This window comes from Macaca thibetana, chromosome 18, assembly GCF_024542745.1.
Source record: "Macaca thibetana thibetana isolate TM-01 chromosome 18, ASM2454274v1, whole genome shotgun sequence".
NCBI classification, from domain to species: domain Eukaryota; kingdom Metazoa; phylum Chordata; class Mammalia; order Primates; family Cercopithecidae; genus Macaca; species Macaca thibetana.
In genome coordinates this window covers 59,851,675-59,869,272 of record NC_065595.1, presented here as the reverse complement: position 1 = coordinate 59,869,272, position 17,598 = coordinate 59,851,675, and the positions used below count along the sequence as shown (strand labels likewise).

The following is a 17,598-nucleotide window of genomic DNA, read 5'->3' as shown; positions in this document are numbered from 1 at the left end:
AAGTTACAGGCTTGGTTATAGGGAGAGAATTAATACATCAATGCCTGTCAACACCTGATGGCATGTTTTGGTCTCCTTCAGTTCTTTATCCCACAATACCTTAACACGGTGCTTGTCATATAATAGGTCTTTAATAAATATTTATCAAATTAAGGAAAACAGGAAATAAGTAAGAGCAAATCCTGATCCTGGTCTGCACAACTTTCCTGCTGATGACAGCATAGGCCCAGGTGACTAAGAGAACCCAGTTTAATCGTGTGAGTCACTGTGAAGAATAAGCCCCTGGTTGTCAGTGTCACCATGAAGGACATCAGTGGGGCACTAAAAAGCTGTGCACCGTTACAATACATTCTCAAAGCTTGAAGAGGAAGGGTGAGCTTACTGAAGAACACACAGTACACTGGCTTGCTCAGGCTGCCGTACCAAAGTTCACAGACTGGGAGCCTTGAACAGCAGACATTTCTTTCCTTACGGTTCCGGAGGCCGCGAGTCCGAGATCAAAGCGTCAGCCGTGTTGTTTCCTCGGAGGCCTCCCTCCTTGGTTTGCAGGTGTCCGTCTTCTCCCTGTGTCCGTCTTCTCCCTGTGTCTGTCTTCTCCCTGTGTCCTCAGGCGATCTTTCCTCTGTGGGTCTGTGACCTAATCCCCTCTTCTTTTTTTTTTTAAATCCCCTCTTCTTTAAGGACACCAGTCCTATTGGGTTAGGGTCACCCATGTCACCTCGTTTTAACTCGATGACCTCTGTGAAGGCCGTGCCTCTAAGTAAGTTGCATCCTGAGGTGCTGGGGGTTAGGACTTCAACATAAGAATTTGGAGGAGGACATAATTTAGCCCGTAACAGTCAACAGTCGTATGATAAACAAATAATCTTTCCCTAATGTGTATATTTTGTATGCTAGGTTTTTTTAGTTTGGAGATTTTATAAGAAGAAAAATCATTCATAACTGTCATTCACAGTGGATTTCATGTTGACGCTTTTTTTTTTTTTTATGTTTTAGGTCCACCGGGCCCCAGGGGTCCAAAAGGTGACAGAGGATCCCAGGGACCCCCTGGTCCAACTGGCAACAAGGGACAGAAAGGAGAGAAGGGGGAGCCTGGACCGCCTGGCCCTGCGGGTGAGAGAGGCCCAGTTGGACCCGCAGGTCCCCCCGGAGAGCGTGGCGGCAAAGGATCTAAGGGCTCCCAGGGCCCCAAAGGTTCCCGCGGTTCCCCCGGGAAGCCCGGCCCTCAGGGCCCCAGTGGGGACCCAGGCCCCCCAGGCCCTCCAGGCAAAGAAGGACTCCCTGGGCCCCAGGGCCCTCCTGGCTTCCAGGGACTGCAGGGCACTGTGGGGGAGCCTGGGGTTCCTGGACCTCGGGGACTGCCAGGCTTGCCTGGGGTACCAGGCATGCCAGGCCCCAAGGGCCCCCCCGGCCCTCCTGGCCCATCAGGAGCAGTGGTGCCCCTGGCCCTGCAGAATGAACCAACCCCGGCACCAGAGGACAATGGTAAGTCCGAGTCCTCCCTCCAGCCAGGGGGACAGGGCAGTGCATGTGCTTGAGACTGAGCCAGCCCCTAGTGTGTGGCCCCACCCATGTTATTTGTTTTTGTTTTTGTTTGAGACAGGGTCTCACTCTGTCACCCAGGCTGGAGTGCCATGGCGTGATCTCAGCTCACCGCAACCTCCACCTCCCAGGTTCAAGCAATTCTCCTGCCTCAGCCTCCCAAGTAGCTGAGACTACAAGCGTGTGCCACCACGGCCAGCTAATTTTTGTATTTTTAGTAGAGAGGGGGTTTCGCCATGTTGGCCAGGCTCGTCTCAAACTCCTGGCCTCAAGCCATCCGCCTGCCTTAGTCTCCCAAAGTGCTGGGATTACAGGTGTGAGTCACCATGTCTTGTGCCCCGCTCCATATTATTTCACAGCAAAGGCATCTTAGGGGCTGGCACAGGAGCCCTGCTGCCAAAACAGGTCTCCACACCAGTCATGTGTTTCTCTGTAGACACCATCAGATTCTCTAGCACAAATTGTTTTATGTAGTATGTATGTACGTATGAATGGAACAGGGTGTCACTCTGTCACCCAGGCTGGAATGACGGAGTGAACTGGTGCAAACATAGCTCACTGCAGCTTTGACCTCCTGGGCTTAGGCGATCTTCCCACTCAGACTCCTGCATAGCTGGGACCACAGGGGTGTGCCACCACACCTGGCTAATTTTTTATTTTCATTTTTTGTAGAGACAGGGTCTTGTTATATTGCCCGGGCTGGTGTTGAACTCCTGGTCTCTGGCAACCCTCCTGCGTCAGTCTTGCAACGTGCTGGGATTCCAGGTGTGAGCCACGGCACCGGCTCTTGCACTTGTTTATTTATAGGGGGCAGCCCTCAGAAGACAAACACAATGCAAAACATTTCCTTCAGGGAAGCCTGCGGCTGGCCACCCTGACCACTCTTGCCTCGTTTTACATCCTCACTCTGGGGATAGATGGGCTCCCTCCGTTAGCTCCATCAACATGCGGATGGAACCCTCAGCTATTGATGACTACAGTTAATTTCTTTTTGAGGTGTTAGATGTTATGGTGCCTTCTAGTCTTTTGATAATTAAACATTTGACAAAACGCAAATGTTTGGTTAGCAACCAAGCCTATTTTTCTCTCCTTCAACCCAACCCCTATTCTACTTGATTTTGGTCGGTGAGGCCTGGGTTATCTTTGTTGATCCATGAGCCCAGTTTTGGTGCTGGGTTCTCACATCCAACTGTTCATAGGTTCCATATGATTCCAGACTGACGCTGAACATCTGTGCCTGCCCTGCTTCTTGTTGTTGCTTCTGTTATTTCTGTCATTGTGAAGACGGATCCAGACGCAGAAGAACAAAGACCCAGCCAAAGATCTTTTACAGATTATGTGGTTTTGGCTTGTGCTCTGCAGTCCACTCTGGGCTCATGCTTGCTGCGAGCACGTCCGTGAACATCAGCTGTGGGCCTCGTGCAGGGACGCTCAGGCCGCTCCCAGCAGGACCACAGTTTTGGCCTCTGAAACACAACTGAAGAAAAGCAGAGTGCTTTCTGTGATTTTTGTAATCATTGTTTTCCACTTTTGCATTCCTAGGCTGCCCGCCTCACTGGAAGAACTTCACAGACAAATGCTACTATTTTTCTATTGAGAAAGAAATTTTTGAGGAAGCAAAGCTTTTCTGTGAAGACAAGTCTTCCCATCTCGTTTTCATAAACACTAGGGAGGAACAGGTATGCCTGCCACATACTTGGTCGGGGAAACTATAATTTAAGGATAGTTTACATCTGGAAATTGCAGGCTAGTTGGGGATTTGGAGATATCACGAATTCCTAGTCACGTAAACATGGGAGGCAACATGACAGAGATTTGGATTTCATCCAGTGGCTAGAAGCGTTCATGGCATTGGAATTGTATCTTCATGATTCTTCCTGGAAGGTATTACTTATCAAGCCTGGAGATGTGTGGCTCCTTCTGGTGGCTGTTGAAATAATTATAATGCAGAGAAGCTTGAGGGCTGCCACCAGGCACCTGTGGGGGCAGAGACAGAGGCATGAGCACTATAGGGATGGAGTGGGGTGCAAGGGACCACGCATGGCCCCGGAGGAGTCAGGAAGAGCAAAGAAGGCTGAGGAGGCAGGGCCCACACATGGTGATGCTAGTGTCCACTCATTAGACCCCTTCTGTATGCCAGGCACTGTGCGAGGCATCTTCTCCCTTAAACCTCACAACAACCCTGGAACGTAGGTATTATTATTGTCCTCATTTGACAGATAGGAAAACTGAGGCCCAGCAAGGGTTATGCAGACTGAGACCAAAACTGCGGCCTGTCTAGCAACAATGCAGCGCTTTCTTTGATACCACACCATTCCAGCAGCCTCCTCCCTTTTCCCTAAGTTATCTCCAGCAGACACAGTCCTGTAAACAGATGTTTCCTGTAGTAACTGACTGGAATGAGCACACGGCAGAGAGTGACCAAGCACCTGGGCTTTAGAATACACAGACCAGGCCCAAGCCCAGCTCAGCTGCTTCTCATGCTTGTTCAATGGGTGGTTATAAAAGCTTGAAGACACACTGCGTGCAACACACTGCACATGGGGCCCAGCCCAGAGGAAGTGCCCAATAATATCATGACTATTCCTATGATTAGGACATGGGAGAAAGGGGTGGGTGGTAGGAGGAGGTGGAACCAATGGACATTCACTGAGTTGTCTGCGTGATTTAGAGGAAGAGCCTCACTTTAACATCAGTTGTAAACTTGTAAGAAGAAAAAGTCAAAGCCCCCCAAACAGTGCAAAACAGAGCAACTAGCAAGAAAAAAGCAGAAAGCAAAAGCAGGCTACACGTTCTAACAAATATCCTCTTTTAAATTATCCTTTTTTCTAAATGTTAAATAAAAGAAGAAGGCCTGAGACATCTGTTCTGAAAAATAGTCACGCACCATCCCTGGTTTGTTTTTCAGCAATGGATAAAAAAACAGATGGTAGGGAGAGAGAGCCACTGGATCGGCCTCACAGACTCAGAGCATGAAAATGAATGGAAGTGGCTGGATGGGACATCTCCAGACTACAAGTAAGTACTCAGAAGCTTCCAGATTGGTGGTCAGGCTCTCACTGTTCTGTTGTCGCTTCTTGCCCGACTCCCAACAGTTTCTTCCTTAATGACCTCATGTCCTAGACGCTCCTCCCAAACTGGGGCTCCTGGTACTAGTTGCGTATTTCCCCTGGAGAAATCGTGGTTGACAGTTGATACGCTGTCAAATAAGGCTTTCCTTTCTTCTTTTCATGGAGTGAATTTTTTTTCATTTCTAAGGAAAAAATCATGAAACTCATAAAACCACACAGCGTAATACTTCTGGTCGAGGCATTTTCTTTAAACGCTATGGGAAAGCATGATGAAGCCCAGGCAACCTCAAGCATGATCAGCGTTCGCCCCAGGCGTGTTTCCAAGAACTGGGGAGCTCCCTTCAGGATCACACTGTGGATGCCCCTGACAACCTACTTGGGCTTCTGGGCAGAGTGTGATTAGAAACTACAGATGTGTAATTTTCCTGGCTCATGCTTGTAATCCCAGCACTTTGGGAGGCTGAGATGGGCAGATCACTTGAGGTCTGGAGTTTAAGACCAGTCTGGTCAACATGGCGAAACCTCGTCTTTACTAAAAAAAAATACAAAAATTAGCCAGATATGGTGGCGCATGCGTGTAATCCCAGCTATTCAGGAGGCTGAGGCAGAAGAATTGCTTAAATCCAGGAGGCGGAGGTTGTTGGGAGCCGAGATCATGCCACCGCACTCCAGCCTGGGCCACAGAGCAAGACTCCATCTCAAAAAAGAAAAAAAAAAAAAAAAGAAACTACAAATGTGTGATTTTCCTACACATAGGAAGTTAAAATACACCATAAACAAAGTTGCATTTGCGGGATAACCATCCCCTAGAGGTTTGAAGATTCCCTATAAGTCCCATGTGACCTAAGTTCTATGAAAGGAGCAACAAAGAACAGAATCACTTTGAGGTACCTTCTCAGCTAACCCAGAAGTCTCCAGGATCTCATCCTACCCCAGGGGATGTTAACCCCTTCCCTAATTCTAACAATGACTGTATTGCATCAGTTTGATTTTCACGTCTCCGTACTCTGACTTTGCCTCTAACAGGTGTGAAAATTGCAAGGAACTGTAACAAATGAAGCAGAATTTATTTAAAAAAAAAAAAAAAAACCCTCTGAGTAACCTTTAGTTTGCTGGAGACAGAGAGGCCAGACCCTGCAGAGGCTCCACCAGGCACAAGAGCATCACCGCATTGGAAGCACTTTCTGAGCATTGGGCAAAGGCCATGGTGTGGCCTCTGGGGCTGTCCCAGGAGAGGAGAAAACAAGGGTGTTTCAGGCCTAAGACAGTCTCATGGCCATGGAGGCCTAGGCGTGTATCAGCCGAGCAGCAAAGAGGAGGGTCAGAGGTGATGGAGAAGCCAGATCGAGTTTTTAAAATGTCCCTGTGTGCGTGTGCATGTGCATTTGGATAAACAGGCTCTTTCGTACTTTCAAATTCTCCATGTGAGTAGGATCAGAGGAGAAAGGAGGAAATCAGAATAAGGCCATCTCTCTTTTATTTTTGTTTGTTTTTAAGAGACAAGGTCTCACTCTGTTGCCCAGGCTGAAGGGCAGTGGCACGATCATGGCTCACTGCAGCCTCTTATCTCCCCAGCTCACGCGATCCTCCCACCTCAGACTCCCAGGTCCCTGGGACCACAGGTGCACATCACCACACCCGGCTAATGGTTTCAGCTTTTGTTTAGACGTGGTCCACTATGTTGCTCTGGTTGGTCTCAAACTCCTAGCCTCAAGTGATCCTCCCACCTTGGCCTCCCAAAGCACTGGGATCACAGGTATGAGCCACTGCAACTAGCCAGGCCATCTCTTTATAAAAAATAAACACGTGGCCAAATATTGATTTGAAACATTAGAAGATTTTAGGTCTGCTCTGAAGATTTAGACTTCCCTTAAGGGCAAGTGGATGTCTGCTGCAGGTCTGTCAGAGACCCGTCTGCTTCTCTGCGCCTGTCCTGGGGAGAGGAAGGGGTGCCCCCTGGCATCCTCTGGCACTTGAGAATTTGCCTGATGAGCCAAGGAAAGTGCCCAACACATCAGGGACACACTTTAGGAGACCCAAAACGGTTGCAGGAATCACCATCTGAAACGGTAGCTGTAGAAGGTTGGAGCTGGGGATGGACAAATTCTGCTTTTTTGACAGCCAAGAGTGCCAGGGCCTTTTTTTTTTTTTTTTTTTTTTTTTTTTTTTAAAGAGTATTGGGAGAAGCTGGAAAAAAAATCATCTTCACTTTTTTCACTGCCATAAATGCACAAAGGTCTGGGTTAGACTCACTAAGAAATTCAATCTTAAGCCTTTCCTCAAGGAAAAAACTGGATTGGCCCATATGGAATGGATTGGGCTGGAACATGACTGTCTGTGCCAGCTCTCCCAATGTGACATTTTTCTCCTCTTCCCTGGGGTCCAGCAAGAATGATATGATTTGGATGGAGCGCACCGGCTTGGTACCCAGGACCTGAGAAGAATGACGTCACCAGACACCTCACTGGGCACCCAGTCCCCAACCACAGCCATTTTGGAGCCTCCCAAATCCTCAGCTCTGCACCCCAGCCACCACACAGGCTGTGCTTCTCGTTTTCCACCCAAAGGAATACATAGGCACATAAAAATCCCCAGGATCAAATTTTGAAAGCAAGAATAAGTTAGGCAGGCATGTTATGAGGTCTCAATAACCAAAGGCTAATTTAATTTGACATATAATAATAAACAATGCACACACTAGAAAGCAAGCCAGTGCAGTCAAGGGAGGGAGTACATGCTCCAGCGTCAGCAAGATCGCGGTTCTGGGCCTTGAACCAGCAACTCTCAAAACTGCAGGGCCTCATGCGAGTTCCTCAGCCCCACAAAACCTCCATGTCCCCATTTAGAAGATGAATTTTACAAAAGTACCTATGTCAGTATTGTGAAAATCAAATGTGATATCTGTATGTAAAGCCTTTAGTACAGGGCTTGGCACGTAGGAAGTGCTCGAGAAATAGTACCTGCTGGTATTGGTCTATTATTACTATTATCATCATAATTATTATCATATTAGTTAGCAGTTGCTGATAAATACTACATAGCACGTATATATTTTACAGTATCCTGATTGGGATGTCCACACAGTGTCTTACTCAAGTCCCACAACAGGTTTGTGAAGAACACAAGAAAAACGTTCTCTGCATGCCCTGGCAATGGGGACTGGGCTTTAGGCTCTCAGGGGTCTCCCACAAGTATAAACTGCCCCAAATATGTCTCCTCCCAGTCAGACCCACTTTTTTTTTGGAGATGGAGTCTTGCTCTGTCGCCAGGCTGGAGGGCAGTGGTGAGATCTCGGCTCACTGCAACCTCCGCCTCCTAGGTTCAAGTGATTGTCCTGCCTCAGCCTCTCAGTAACGGATTACACGCACCCCCCACCACGCTCGGCTAACTTTTTTGTATTTTTAGTAGAGATGGGGTTTCACCATGTTGGTCAGGCTGGTCTTGAACTCCTGACCTCAGGTGATTCCCCCCGCCTCAGCCTCCCAAAGTGCTGGGATTACAGGCGCGAGCCACCACACCCAGCCATCAGACTGACTTTTACTCGCCTCGTCTTTGCATCTGTGGCCTCCAAGCATTGGCCCATCCACCTCCCTTACCCCTGCCACCAGCAGTGATTTCTGGAACACATCATCGCAAGAGACTATTATGAACAGTTATTCACCAAAAATTTGGATAACCTAGAAGAATGGATAAATTCCTAGAAACCTATGGCCTACCAAGACCGGATCCAGAAGAAATAGAAAGCACAGGCTGAGGTGGGAGTATCATTTGAGGCCAGGAGTTCAAGACCAGCCTGAGCAACAGAGCAAGACCCCCATCTCTTAAAGAAAAACAAGGAAGAAATAGCCTGGCCAGCCTAATAACAAATAAGGAGATTGAAGTAGCAATCAGAAACCTCCCCAAAAAAAAAATAAGCCCAGGACCAGATGGCTTCACAGCCAAATTCTACCAAACATTCAAAAAGCATCAGTCCTTCTTAAACTCTTCCAAAAAATAGAAGTCGATGGGCCTGGCACCATTCCATCCCTTGCCCAGGCTAAGAAGAATTAAGTACCACTGCTTTCCCCTTACTCTTTTCTCCCAGCACACATACCATCCTTTTAAAATGGTTCGTGGGTTTCGTGGTTACTGTTAAAGAGAAAATAGACGAGGGGTAAAAGGCTCTATCCTCTGCGTCTCGGCCTCACCTCGTTTTTCATGCTGAGACCTGGTTGTGAAAGAGAGTGCTGGAATGGACAGCAACAGTGACATGGAACAGAAGCCAGAGGCTTAGGGGACACACAGATTGACCTCAGGCCTATTTCCTATGAAACACTCAAGCTGACTTGCTGAATCTTACGGCTCCTTCTGTACCGCAGCAGGACAGGACCAGCTGAGGGGAAAGGGTGGCGTGAGATGCCAGCTGCAATGGCCCAAGACAGTTCCAAGGATGGGTCCCCAGGGGCTTTGGATCCACACACCAATACAATTTCAAAAGAAAGATTGGCAGGTCTGACACAGATCAGCAGGATTTTATTTGCCGATTAAGGACAAGGCTTTAAAAAAGTACCAATCGGCAAATCTCAACATTAAAGAAAATAGTAAACCTGTAATTATTTCCAGGAAGAGACGGCTGGCCATCTTACATTCACACACACACACCACACCGTCCTTATTCTTCTCCTTTCACCAGGTCCTGTGAAAACTTCATTCTTGGTCAACACCCAGTCCGTGACTGGAGATTAGAGTCCATTGGCCCATAGTCTCATGATAACATTTGATGAATTACCTTGAAGTGTCTGCCATGAGCCAGCCTCTGTGCTGGGCTGCAGGATCTTTTCTGGAGTGTGGGGGCAGCAGTGTGAGTGAGCAGTCGTCATTGGGATCATGTTTTAAAAAGGCAGGTTTCCGGGGCCATGTCACAGTCAATAGAACATAGCAACCCTAACTGTGGATACAGCAAAGAACAGGCCTTCAAAGGAGATTTCAACATTCCCCTCTCAGTTACTGATGGACAAATTGATAGGGATATAATAGACACAATCAACTAACTTGACTTATTTGATATTTGTGGGACATTTCACCCAACATCTGCAAATACATATTCTTTTCAGGTGCGTGTGGTACATTCACCAAGATGAACTATATTCTGGGCCATAAAATAAGTCTCAATAAATTTAAAAGAACCAGAACTATAAGGCCAGGCACGGTGGCGCACGCCTGTAACTCCAGTACTTTGGGAAGCCGAGGCAGGTGGATCACCTGAGGCCAAGAGTTCGAGACCAGTGAGGCCAACATGGTGAAATCCCATCTCTACTAAAAGTACAAAACATTAGCCAGGTGTGGTGGCAGGTACCTGTAATCCCAGCTACTCAGGAGGCTGAGGCAGGAGAATTGCTTGAACCCGGGAGGTAGAGGTTGCAGTGAGCTGAGATCACACCATTGCACTCCAGCCTGGGTGAGACAGCGAGACTCCATCTCAAAAAAAAACAAAAAACAAAAAACAAAAAAACAACTAGAACTATATAGAGTATGTTTTCTGACCAAAATAATTAAATTAGACATAGATAGAAAAATATCTGTGAAATCCCAATTATTTTAAATCACACATTTCTTAATAACCCAGGGGTCAAAGAAAAAAAATCACAAAGGAAATCTGAAAATGTTTCAAAGAAGATGAAAACATATCAAAATATGTGGAGTGCAGCTAAAATAGTATTTAGAAAGGTATAGTTATAGCTTTAAAATACATATATTAGAAGCGTTGTTTAAAGGTTGAAAATCAATTATCTGAGCTTCCACTTTACCAGGGTAGAGAAAGAAGAACAAATTAATCCCTAAGTAAGTCAAAGGAAGGAAAAAATAAAGACTGGAAAGCAGTGAAATAGAAAGACCAACAGTAGAAAGGATCTATAAAACAGGAACATGTCAAAGTTGATCTTTTCCTTTGGGAGGCCAAGGCAGGAGGATTGCTTGAGCCCAGGAGTTCGAGACCAGCCTGAGCAACATAGCAAGACCCCATCTCTACAAAAAACTTAAAAATTAGCTGGGTGTGCTGGTGTACATCTGTGGTCCCAGGTATTCAGGAGGCTGAGGTGAGAGGATCACTTGAGCTTGGGAGGTTGAGGCTGCAGTGAGCTGTGATCACACCTCTGCATTCTGGCCTTGGCTTTTTTTCTTTTTTCTTTCTTTTTTTTTCCAAGACAGAACAAGACTCTGTCTCAAAAGAAAAAAAAAAAAAAGGGCTGATCCTTTTACTGTTGGTGTAATGAATGTAGGTATAAGCATGTCACTGCGCAGACTGTCATTGTTAATGGAGGCTGCCTGCTAGACCTGTGAGAGCCGAACACATATGGGACCTGGGTACTGCCCACCTGCTCAGCAGAATGCTAAGGGAGCTTTTTTGCCTACCCTGCTTGCAGTTGCCTACCTTGGATCACCAGAGATGTGACAGTCTTCCTGAGAATCTCCCAAACACACTAGAAGCTCTTCTGTTCCTCTGTCCACAGGACATCATTTGGTGGGAGTGTGCTATCACAATTACAAGTCACAGCTTTCATCTTCACATCACAAAGATAAAATGTGCTGCCTTTCTGTCTATGCAGACTGCTTCATATAATATCATACATTGTGCTTTTAGTTTTTTGTGTTTTATTTTTTATTATTTAAGATGGTCTAGTTCTGTTGCCTAGGCTGGAGTGCGGTGGCACAATCATGGCTCACCGCAGCCTCAACCTCCCAGGCTCAAGTGATCCTCCTATTTTAGTCTCCTGAGTAGCTGGGACTTCTGGCATCAGCTGCCATACCTGGCTAATTTATTTTAAATGTTTTATAGAGATGGGGGGTTCTCACTGTGTTACCCAGGCTAGTCTTGAACTCCCGGCCTCAAGCGATCCTCCTGCCTCAGCCTCCTGAAGTGCTGGGATTACAGTGTGAGCCACTGCGCTAGGCTGAATTAGAGGATGCTAAAGGTTCTCTTCCAGGCTCTTTCATTCTACGGTCCTATATTCTAAATCCTATTTTTTTTTTTTTTTTTTTTTTTTGAGATGGAGACTCGCTCTGTCGCCCAGGCTGGAGGGCAGTAGTGTGATCTTGGCTCACTACAACCTCCACCTCCTGGGTTCAAGCGATTCTCATGCCTCAGCCTCCCCAGTAGCTGGGACTCCAGGCGCCTGCCACCAGGCCTGGCTAATGTTTGTATTTTTTTAGTAGAGATGGGGTTTTGCCATGTTGGCCAGGCTGGTCTTGAACTCCTGACTTTAGGTGATCCACCCACCTCAGCCTCCCAAAGTGCTGGGATTACAGGTGTAAGCCACCGTGCCCAGCCTCTAAATCCTATTCTAAATATCTTATATTTAGATATATATACTTGATGTGTGTGTGTGTGTGTTTCCAGCTCACTAGAGCAGTCAGTCCAAGCATTTCCAAGATTCCTGGTGTACTCAGAGTATGATGTCCAAGTACATGTATGTGCTGCTACCACTCACTTCTGTGACATGTGTATGATAATGTAGAATTCGGGGCTTTGAGCCCCAGACTTCAGCCATTCATCTTGCCAGAATCTACCTGTGAATGAGGTTAAGGCACTGTTTAAGCTGACATTCTTCCCCAAAATATATACATTATGCTTATTTGACATGTTATGTGCTATTTTATTATAAACACGCACACTGAGGGGTTTTCCCGCAAATCTCTCCATGTGATTTTAGCTTTGCTGAAGAGATGCTTTCAGACTCTGGGTGGTCAGTCCACAGAATAAATTGTCCCTGCAGCCTGCCTTCAGGCTACCCACTTTCCACCCATTCTGGCCTACTGCAGTCACCTCTGCTCATAGAACTGCATTCTGCTTTTAGTCCTAAGGAAAGCCTTGAGCACTGTATGTAAAGAATTCCAGTGACCTGGTAAATCAAATGGAGAAAGGTGATAAAGATTATCTCCTTTCTTATCACTCAGTTATTTCTCTGCCTGGTTGTTACATCCTTTTTATTTATTTAACTTAAAACGACTTAAAAGGAAACGCAAAGGGAAAATATTAAGCAGGACTTCTAAGCCCAAAGAAGTCGTAGTTACACAATTTCCCAATTAACTGAGAAATCAAGAATATCAAATATCCTATCATTATACATTCAGGAGTCATAGATCTCAAATTTTATAAACAAAAGTAGAATCAAACCCCCTCATATTACTGGCAGAAATGAATAAAATGTACATCCACAAGATCAAACTGCTCAGGCATTGCTGACATCTCCAGAAGAATCTCACAAGGTGGAAAGAGTTACACAAAAAAAGCAAATGTGAAAGTAAACTACTTTTCCTTCCAACTTCATCTCTATCTGGTGTCGGGCTGAGATTGTCACAGGCTGAAATGTTGAACTCATTGTGACTCGTCTGTTATGTAAGCTCTAAGAGTTGGGACTTTGTGTCTTCTCTGCACTGCTATGTTGCCATCACCCAGATGATACCTGGCTCATAGCAGGAGGGCTATGGATGCCTGGTGTGAGTGAGTGAGTGAGTGAGTGAGTGAGACTATTTTCTAACTCTCCCTTCTAAGTAGCATCCCATTTTTACTCTCACCAATCGATGGTTTCCTCTGAATTCTCTTTCATCACTAGGTTTATTTAATTGAGGCCACTCGATTAATATCTATATTTTTTTGAGATGGAGCCTCCGTCTGTCACCCAGGCTGGAGTGCAATGGCATGATCTTGGCTCACTGCAAACCTCCACCTCCTGGATTCAAGCGATTCTCCTGCCTCAGCCTCCCAAGTAGCTGGGCCTACAGGTGCCCACCACCATGCCCAGCTGATTTTTGTATTTTTAGTAGAGATGCAGTTTCATCATGTTGGCCAGGCTGGTCTCGAACTCCTGACCTCAGGAGATCCACCTGCCTCAGCCTCCCAAAGTGCTGCGATTACAGGCATGAGCCACCACGCCCAGCCTTCATATTCATTTTTTTTAAATCCCAAAATACACATTTGGTGTGGGGGAGTCAGTTCTACCCTGTCCCCATCCTTTGACCGTGGACTTCAACCGTCCTTTCACGCTGCCCTCTGGTTTTGCGGGTCTTATTGTCCAGACATGCAGGGCCATACAGGCTGTCTTCTCGGGTGACCTGAGGACACTCTGTGGCCAGTGCGGTAATGAGTCATTGTTTATGGGAAGCACCCTCTGCTGCAGATGTTCTTCCAGACCCTCCACGTGAGGCTGGCTTGTCCTCTCAGGCAGCAGCTGCAAGCTTCTGTGAATGAATCTGCTTCTTAGACAAGATTGAGCCTTCAAAGGGTAAGTCTGGAAGCACACCTGATTTATTCATGGAAACAGAATCAAGAACTGTTATCTGTGGCAAAGTGCTGTTCCGAGCCACAGCATCCAAGTTAAAAGCCCCATGTGAACTCATCCTAAAGAAACTTGTTTTTAAGAATCTCTCTCTCAAAAAAGGCAGTGAAATGTAGGAGTCATTTTCAGTAAGATTAAATTACTATTTATTTCTAAAGCGATCAACCTTCCACAACTCAGCCAGATAATCATAACCAGTTATTTGTAATTGTAGGTTCTTGTAAATGTATTTCAAAAGTCTTTCACTTTCTCTTCCTGGCTCTTGGACTTGTTAGAGGCAAGATATTGAAATGTACAAGGTCCCTCTGGGTTCTCACAAGACCGTGTGTGTGTGTGTGTGTGTGTGTGTGTGTGTGTGTGTGTGTGTATCATGTCCTCATAATGAATAGATATTCACACACATATATGCACTCATGCCCAGAAGTGAGCATTCCAGTACACATTAGAAAATCATTCATCTAACTGTCCCAAAGCAAGATCCACTCCCTCCGCATTGTGATGAACCAGCGTAGTGAGTTTGGTTCATGGTAGCAAAGATCACAGGCCTGCAGGGAGATGCTGCGTTACACATTACTCTCCAAAACAGCTCCTCCTTACTCTGAATAAGAACACGTACTGCTTCTTAAACTGCATTTTCATTCCAGCATAGATGACATGCTTCAGTTTTGTTTTTTTATATTTCTCTGCTGCTCTTGAGTAAAGAAAAGCTGTGCATTACTGTGCAAATAACATTCAATTTCTGTTTTGCTAAAAGAAATTGGAAAGCTGGACAGCCGGATAACTGGGGTCATGGCCACGGGCCAGGAGAAGACTGTGCTGGCTTGATTTTTGCTGGGCAGTGGAACGATTTCCAATGTGAAGACGTCAATAACTTCATTTGCGAAAAAGACAGAGAGACAGGTGAGCCGTAGATGGGATTTAAGAGGGAGCTGCCAGCTTATGTCCTATGAAAGGGTGAGGGGTGGTGAGTACAAGGGCCCTGAATGCAGGCTCTGCAATTAGGTTTCAGTCCTGGTTCTGCTATTTATTAAATGGGCAGGTGATTAACCTCAGGGGAATAGTAATAGCATCTTCTTCACAAGGTTGTTGTGAAGATTTAAATAATAAGTGTGTCTCACATGTAGGAAGTACTCAACGAATGCTAAACTAACTGACCCAGATAAGTATCTTATATTGTGAGTTAATTGTTCTTTAAGATATAGCACCAGCCGGGCACAGTGGCTCATGCCTGTAATCCCAGCACTTTGGGAGGCCGAGGCAGGCGGATCTCCTGAGGTGGGGAGTTTGAGACCAGCCTGACCAACATGGAGAAACCCCATCTCTACTAAAAATACAAAATTAGCCGGGCGTGGTGGCATGTGCCTGTAATCCCAGCTACTCAGGAGGCTGAGGCAGGAGAATTGCTTGAGCCCAAGAGGCAGAGGTTGCAGTGAGCCGAGATCACACCATTGCACTCCAGCCTGGGTAACAAGAGTGAAACTCTGTCTCAAAAAAAAAAAAAAAAAAAGAAAGAAAGAAAGAAGATATAGCACCAATATTAGTCCTTTTTCATAGACATTCATACACAGCTAATCCAGGTGGCCACACATTCAGTTCCACGAGTATCTACTGAGCATCTACTATAGGCCAGATCCTGTGATCCATAATAGAGAGAGATCGTCTGTGCTGCTTATAAGCTCATAAGCCAAAGCAGCTTGTGGAGATTTTCTTGACTTCAAAGGCTGTGTACCTACAGCTTTATTTAACACACGACCCTCTTTGGCATGCGGCATCTTCGTTTTCTTCACCAGAATGAGATTAAAAGTTTGTGATGGGGATGGGGGAAATGGGGAATGAAGGCAAATGGGTATGGGGTTTCTTTTTGGGGTGATGGAAATGTTCTAAAATTAGACTAGATTGGTTCTAAATTGCATAACTTTGTGAATATACCAAAGACCACTGAATTATATACTTTAAATGGGTGAATTATACAATTTGTGAATTGTATTTCAATAAAGCTGTTCATTTAAAAAGTTGGCAGTAAACAAAAACCTCAAATATATTTTGGTCAAACTATTTTTGGAAGTAACTGGGGCATAAATTATCCATATTGCCATTCAGCAGACAATTATTGAGCACCTTTGATGTGTCAGGCATTGGTCCAAGTGCTAGGGACCTTAAGACACATAGGAACTCACAGCTGGGTCAGTTGAGGGGGAAAAACACAGATATCTACACAAGAGATTATAATTGATGGTGACAAGTAACTCAGATTTGTCTTTTGTATGCTTTGTTTGGCCATTTGGGATTTGAGTAGGGACCAGGCTTCCCCAGAATAGGCTCTTTCAAAATGGAACTTAGCTTTTCAACTGAATAAGATCTTCTAGATGTTTCTTTGAAAATATAAGCATTGTTGAATGATGTATTTTAGACACTGTTCTATAAAAATACACGTTTCTTTTTTTTGAATTGCACTTTAACTTTATTATTTAAGAAAAACTAATGCCCATTCTTATTTCTCTCTTTTAGTACTGTCATCTGCATTATAATGGACTGTGATGGAATCACATGAGCAAATTTTCAGCTCTCAAAGGCAAAGGACACTCCTTTCTAATTGCATCACCTTCTCATCAGATTGAAAAAAAAAAAGCACTGAAAACCAATTACTGAAAAAAAATTGACAGCTAGTGTTTTACCATCCATCATTACCCAAAGACTTGGGAACTAAAATGTTCCCCAGGGTGATATGCTGAAATTCATTGTGCACATGGACTGAATCACATAGATTTTCCTCCGTCAGTAACCATGCAATTATTCAAATTATATCTTCCGAAGTATGGAACACTACAATCAGAAAAAGGCTATCATTGATTGTTGAGTTATAGGAAGAACTTAAGCATATACTGTGTAAACAGTACCATACGTTTCTAAAAATCCCAAGTGTAGGAAAAATATGCAGACATACAGATATATAGGCCAACTCTTAGTAATAATATGAAATATACTTAAAGAGCTTTTAAAACTTTGTATTTTTGTACAAAATATTTGCCTTTTACAATTTTTTTCCTTTTTTTTTTTTTTTTTGTCATTTTACCAACATAATACATGGAGCCAAAGAAAACAATAATGGTACTAATAAAAACTCCTAGGGTTTCCTGTCAGATTTAATTCTACCCAGTGGCAAAGAATTTTTTCAATTGTGGTTTTAAAAAAATAATTAAATATACATGTGTATATATATATTTTTTTAATGTTTCATTTCCTCAGAGGAGTCAATCACTTGGAATGTCTAGAAATATCCTTACAGATTTTGCCAGTGTCAATCAAGCCTGCACGCATGCACGACTCAGTGAAGTGGGCTGTGCCTTGAGCCCATCACCAGCCAACATTCTTGACATGTGCCTGATCAGACGCAGAAGAAGTGGGCAACTCAAGACATGCTTCCACTTCATTTTGGTGGAGTCAGGAGGTGTGGGGGATGGATAGGCATCTGTTGGGAAGGGCACTGAATCTGGCCTATCTAGAAGGCCCTATTTCATGGCTGAGCTATGACTGTACTTGGTATTAGACCACTACCAGAGCTGATGTTAACTGTCAGGAACGTATGGCGTCACATCAGTCAAAGACAGAGATGCTAGAAAGATGGGAAGCAGCTGCATATTACCTGGAAAGTTTGTTTTCTTAAGTCGTTT

General features: G+C 45.0%; 1 protein-coding gene across 1 annotated transcript in view; it reads left to right on the top strand.

Annotated features, from left to right (window-relative positions):
- Positions 1-17,146, top strand: part of COLEC12 (collectin subfamily member 12) — a 185,245-nt gene extending 168,099 nt beyond the window's left edge. Inside the window, exons 6-10 of the mRNA XM_050767638.1 lie at positions 997-1,485; positions 3,085-3,221; positions 4,451-4,560; positions 14,682-14,827; positions 16,436-17,146. Of these exons, the coding sequence (XP_050623595.1) occupies positions 997-1,485; positions 3,085-3,221; positions 4,451-4,560; positions 14,682-14,827; positions 16,436-16,455 (902 nt within the window). The 3' untranslated portion in view covers positions 16,456-17,146. The remainder of the gene's footprint in view (positions 1-996; positions 1,486-3,084; positions 3,222-4,450; positions 4,561-14,681; positions 14,828-16,435) is intronic.
- The last annotated feature ends 452 nt before the right edge of the window (positions 17,147-17,598 follow it).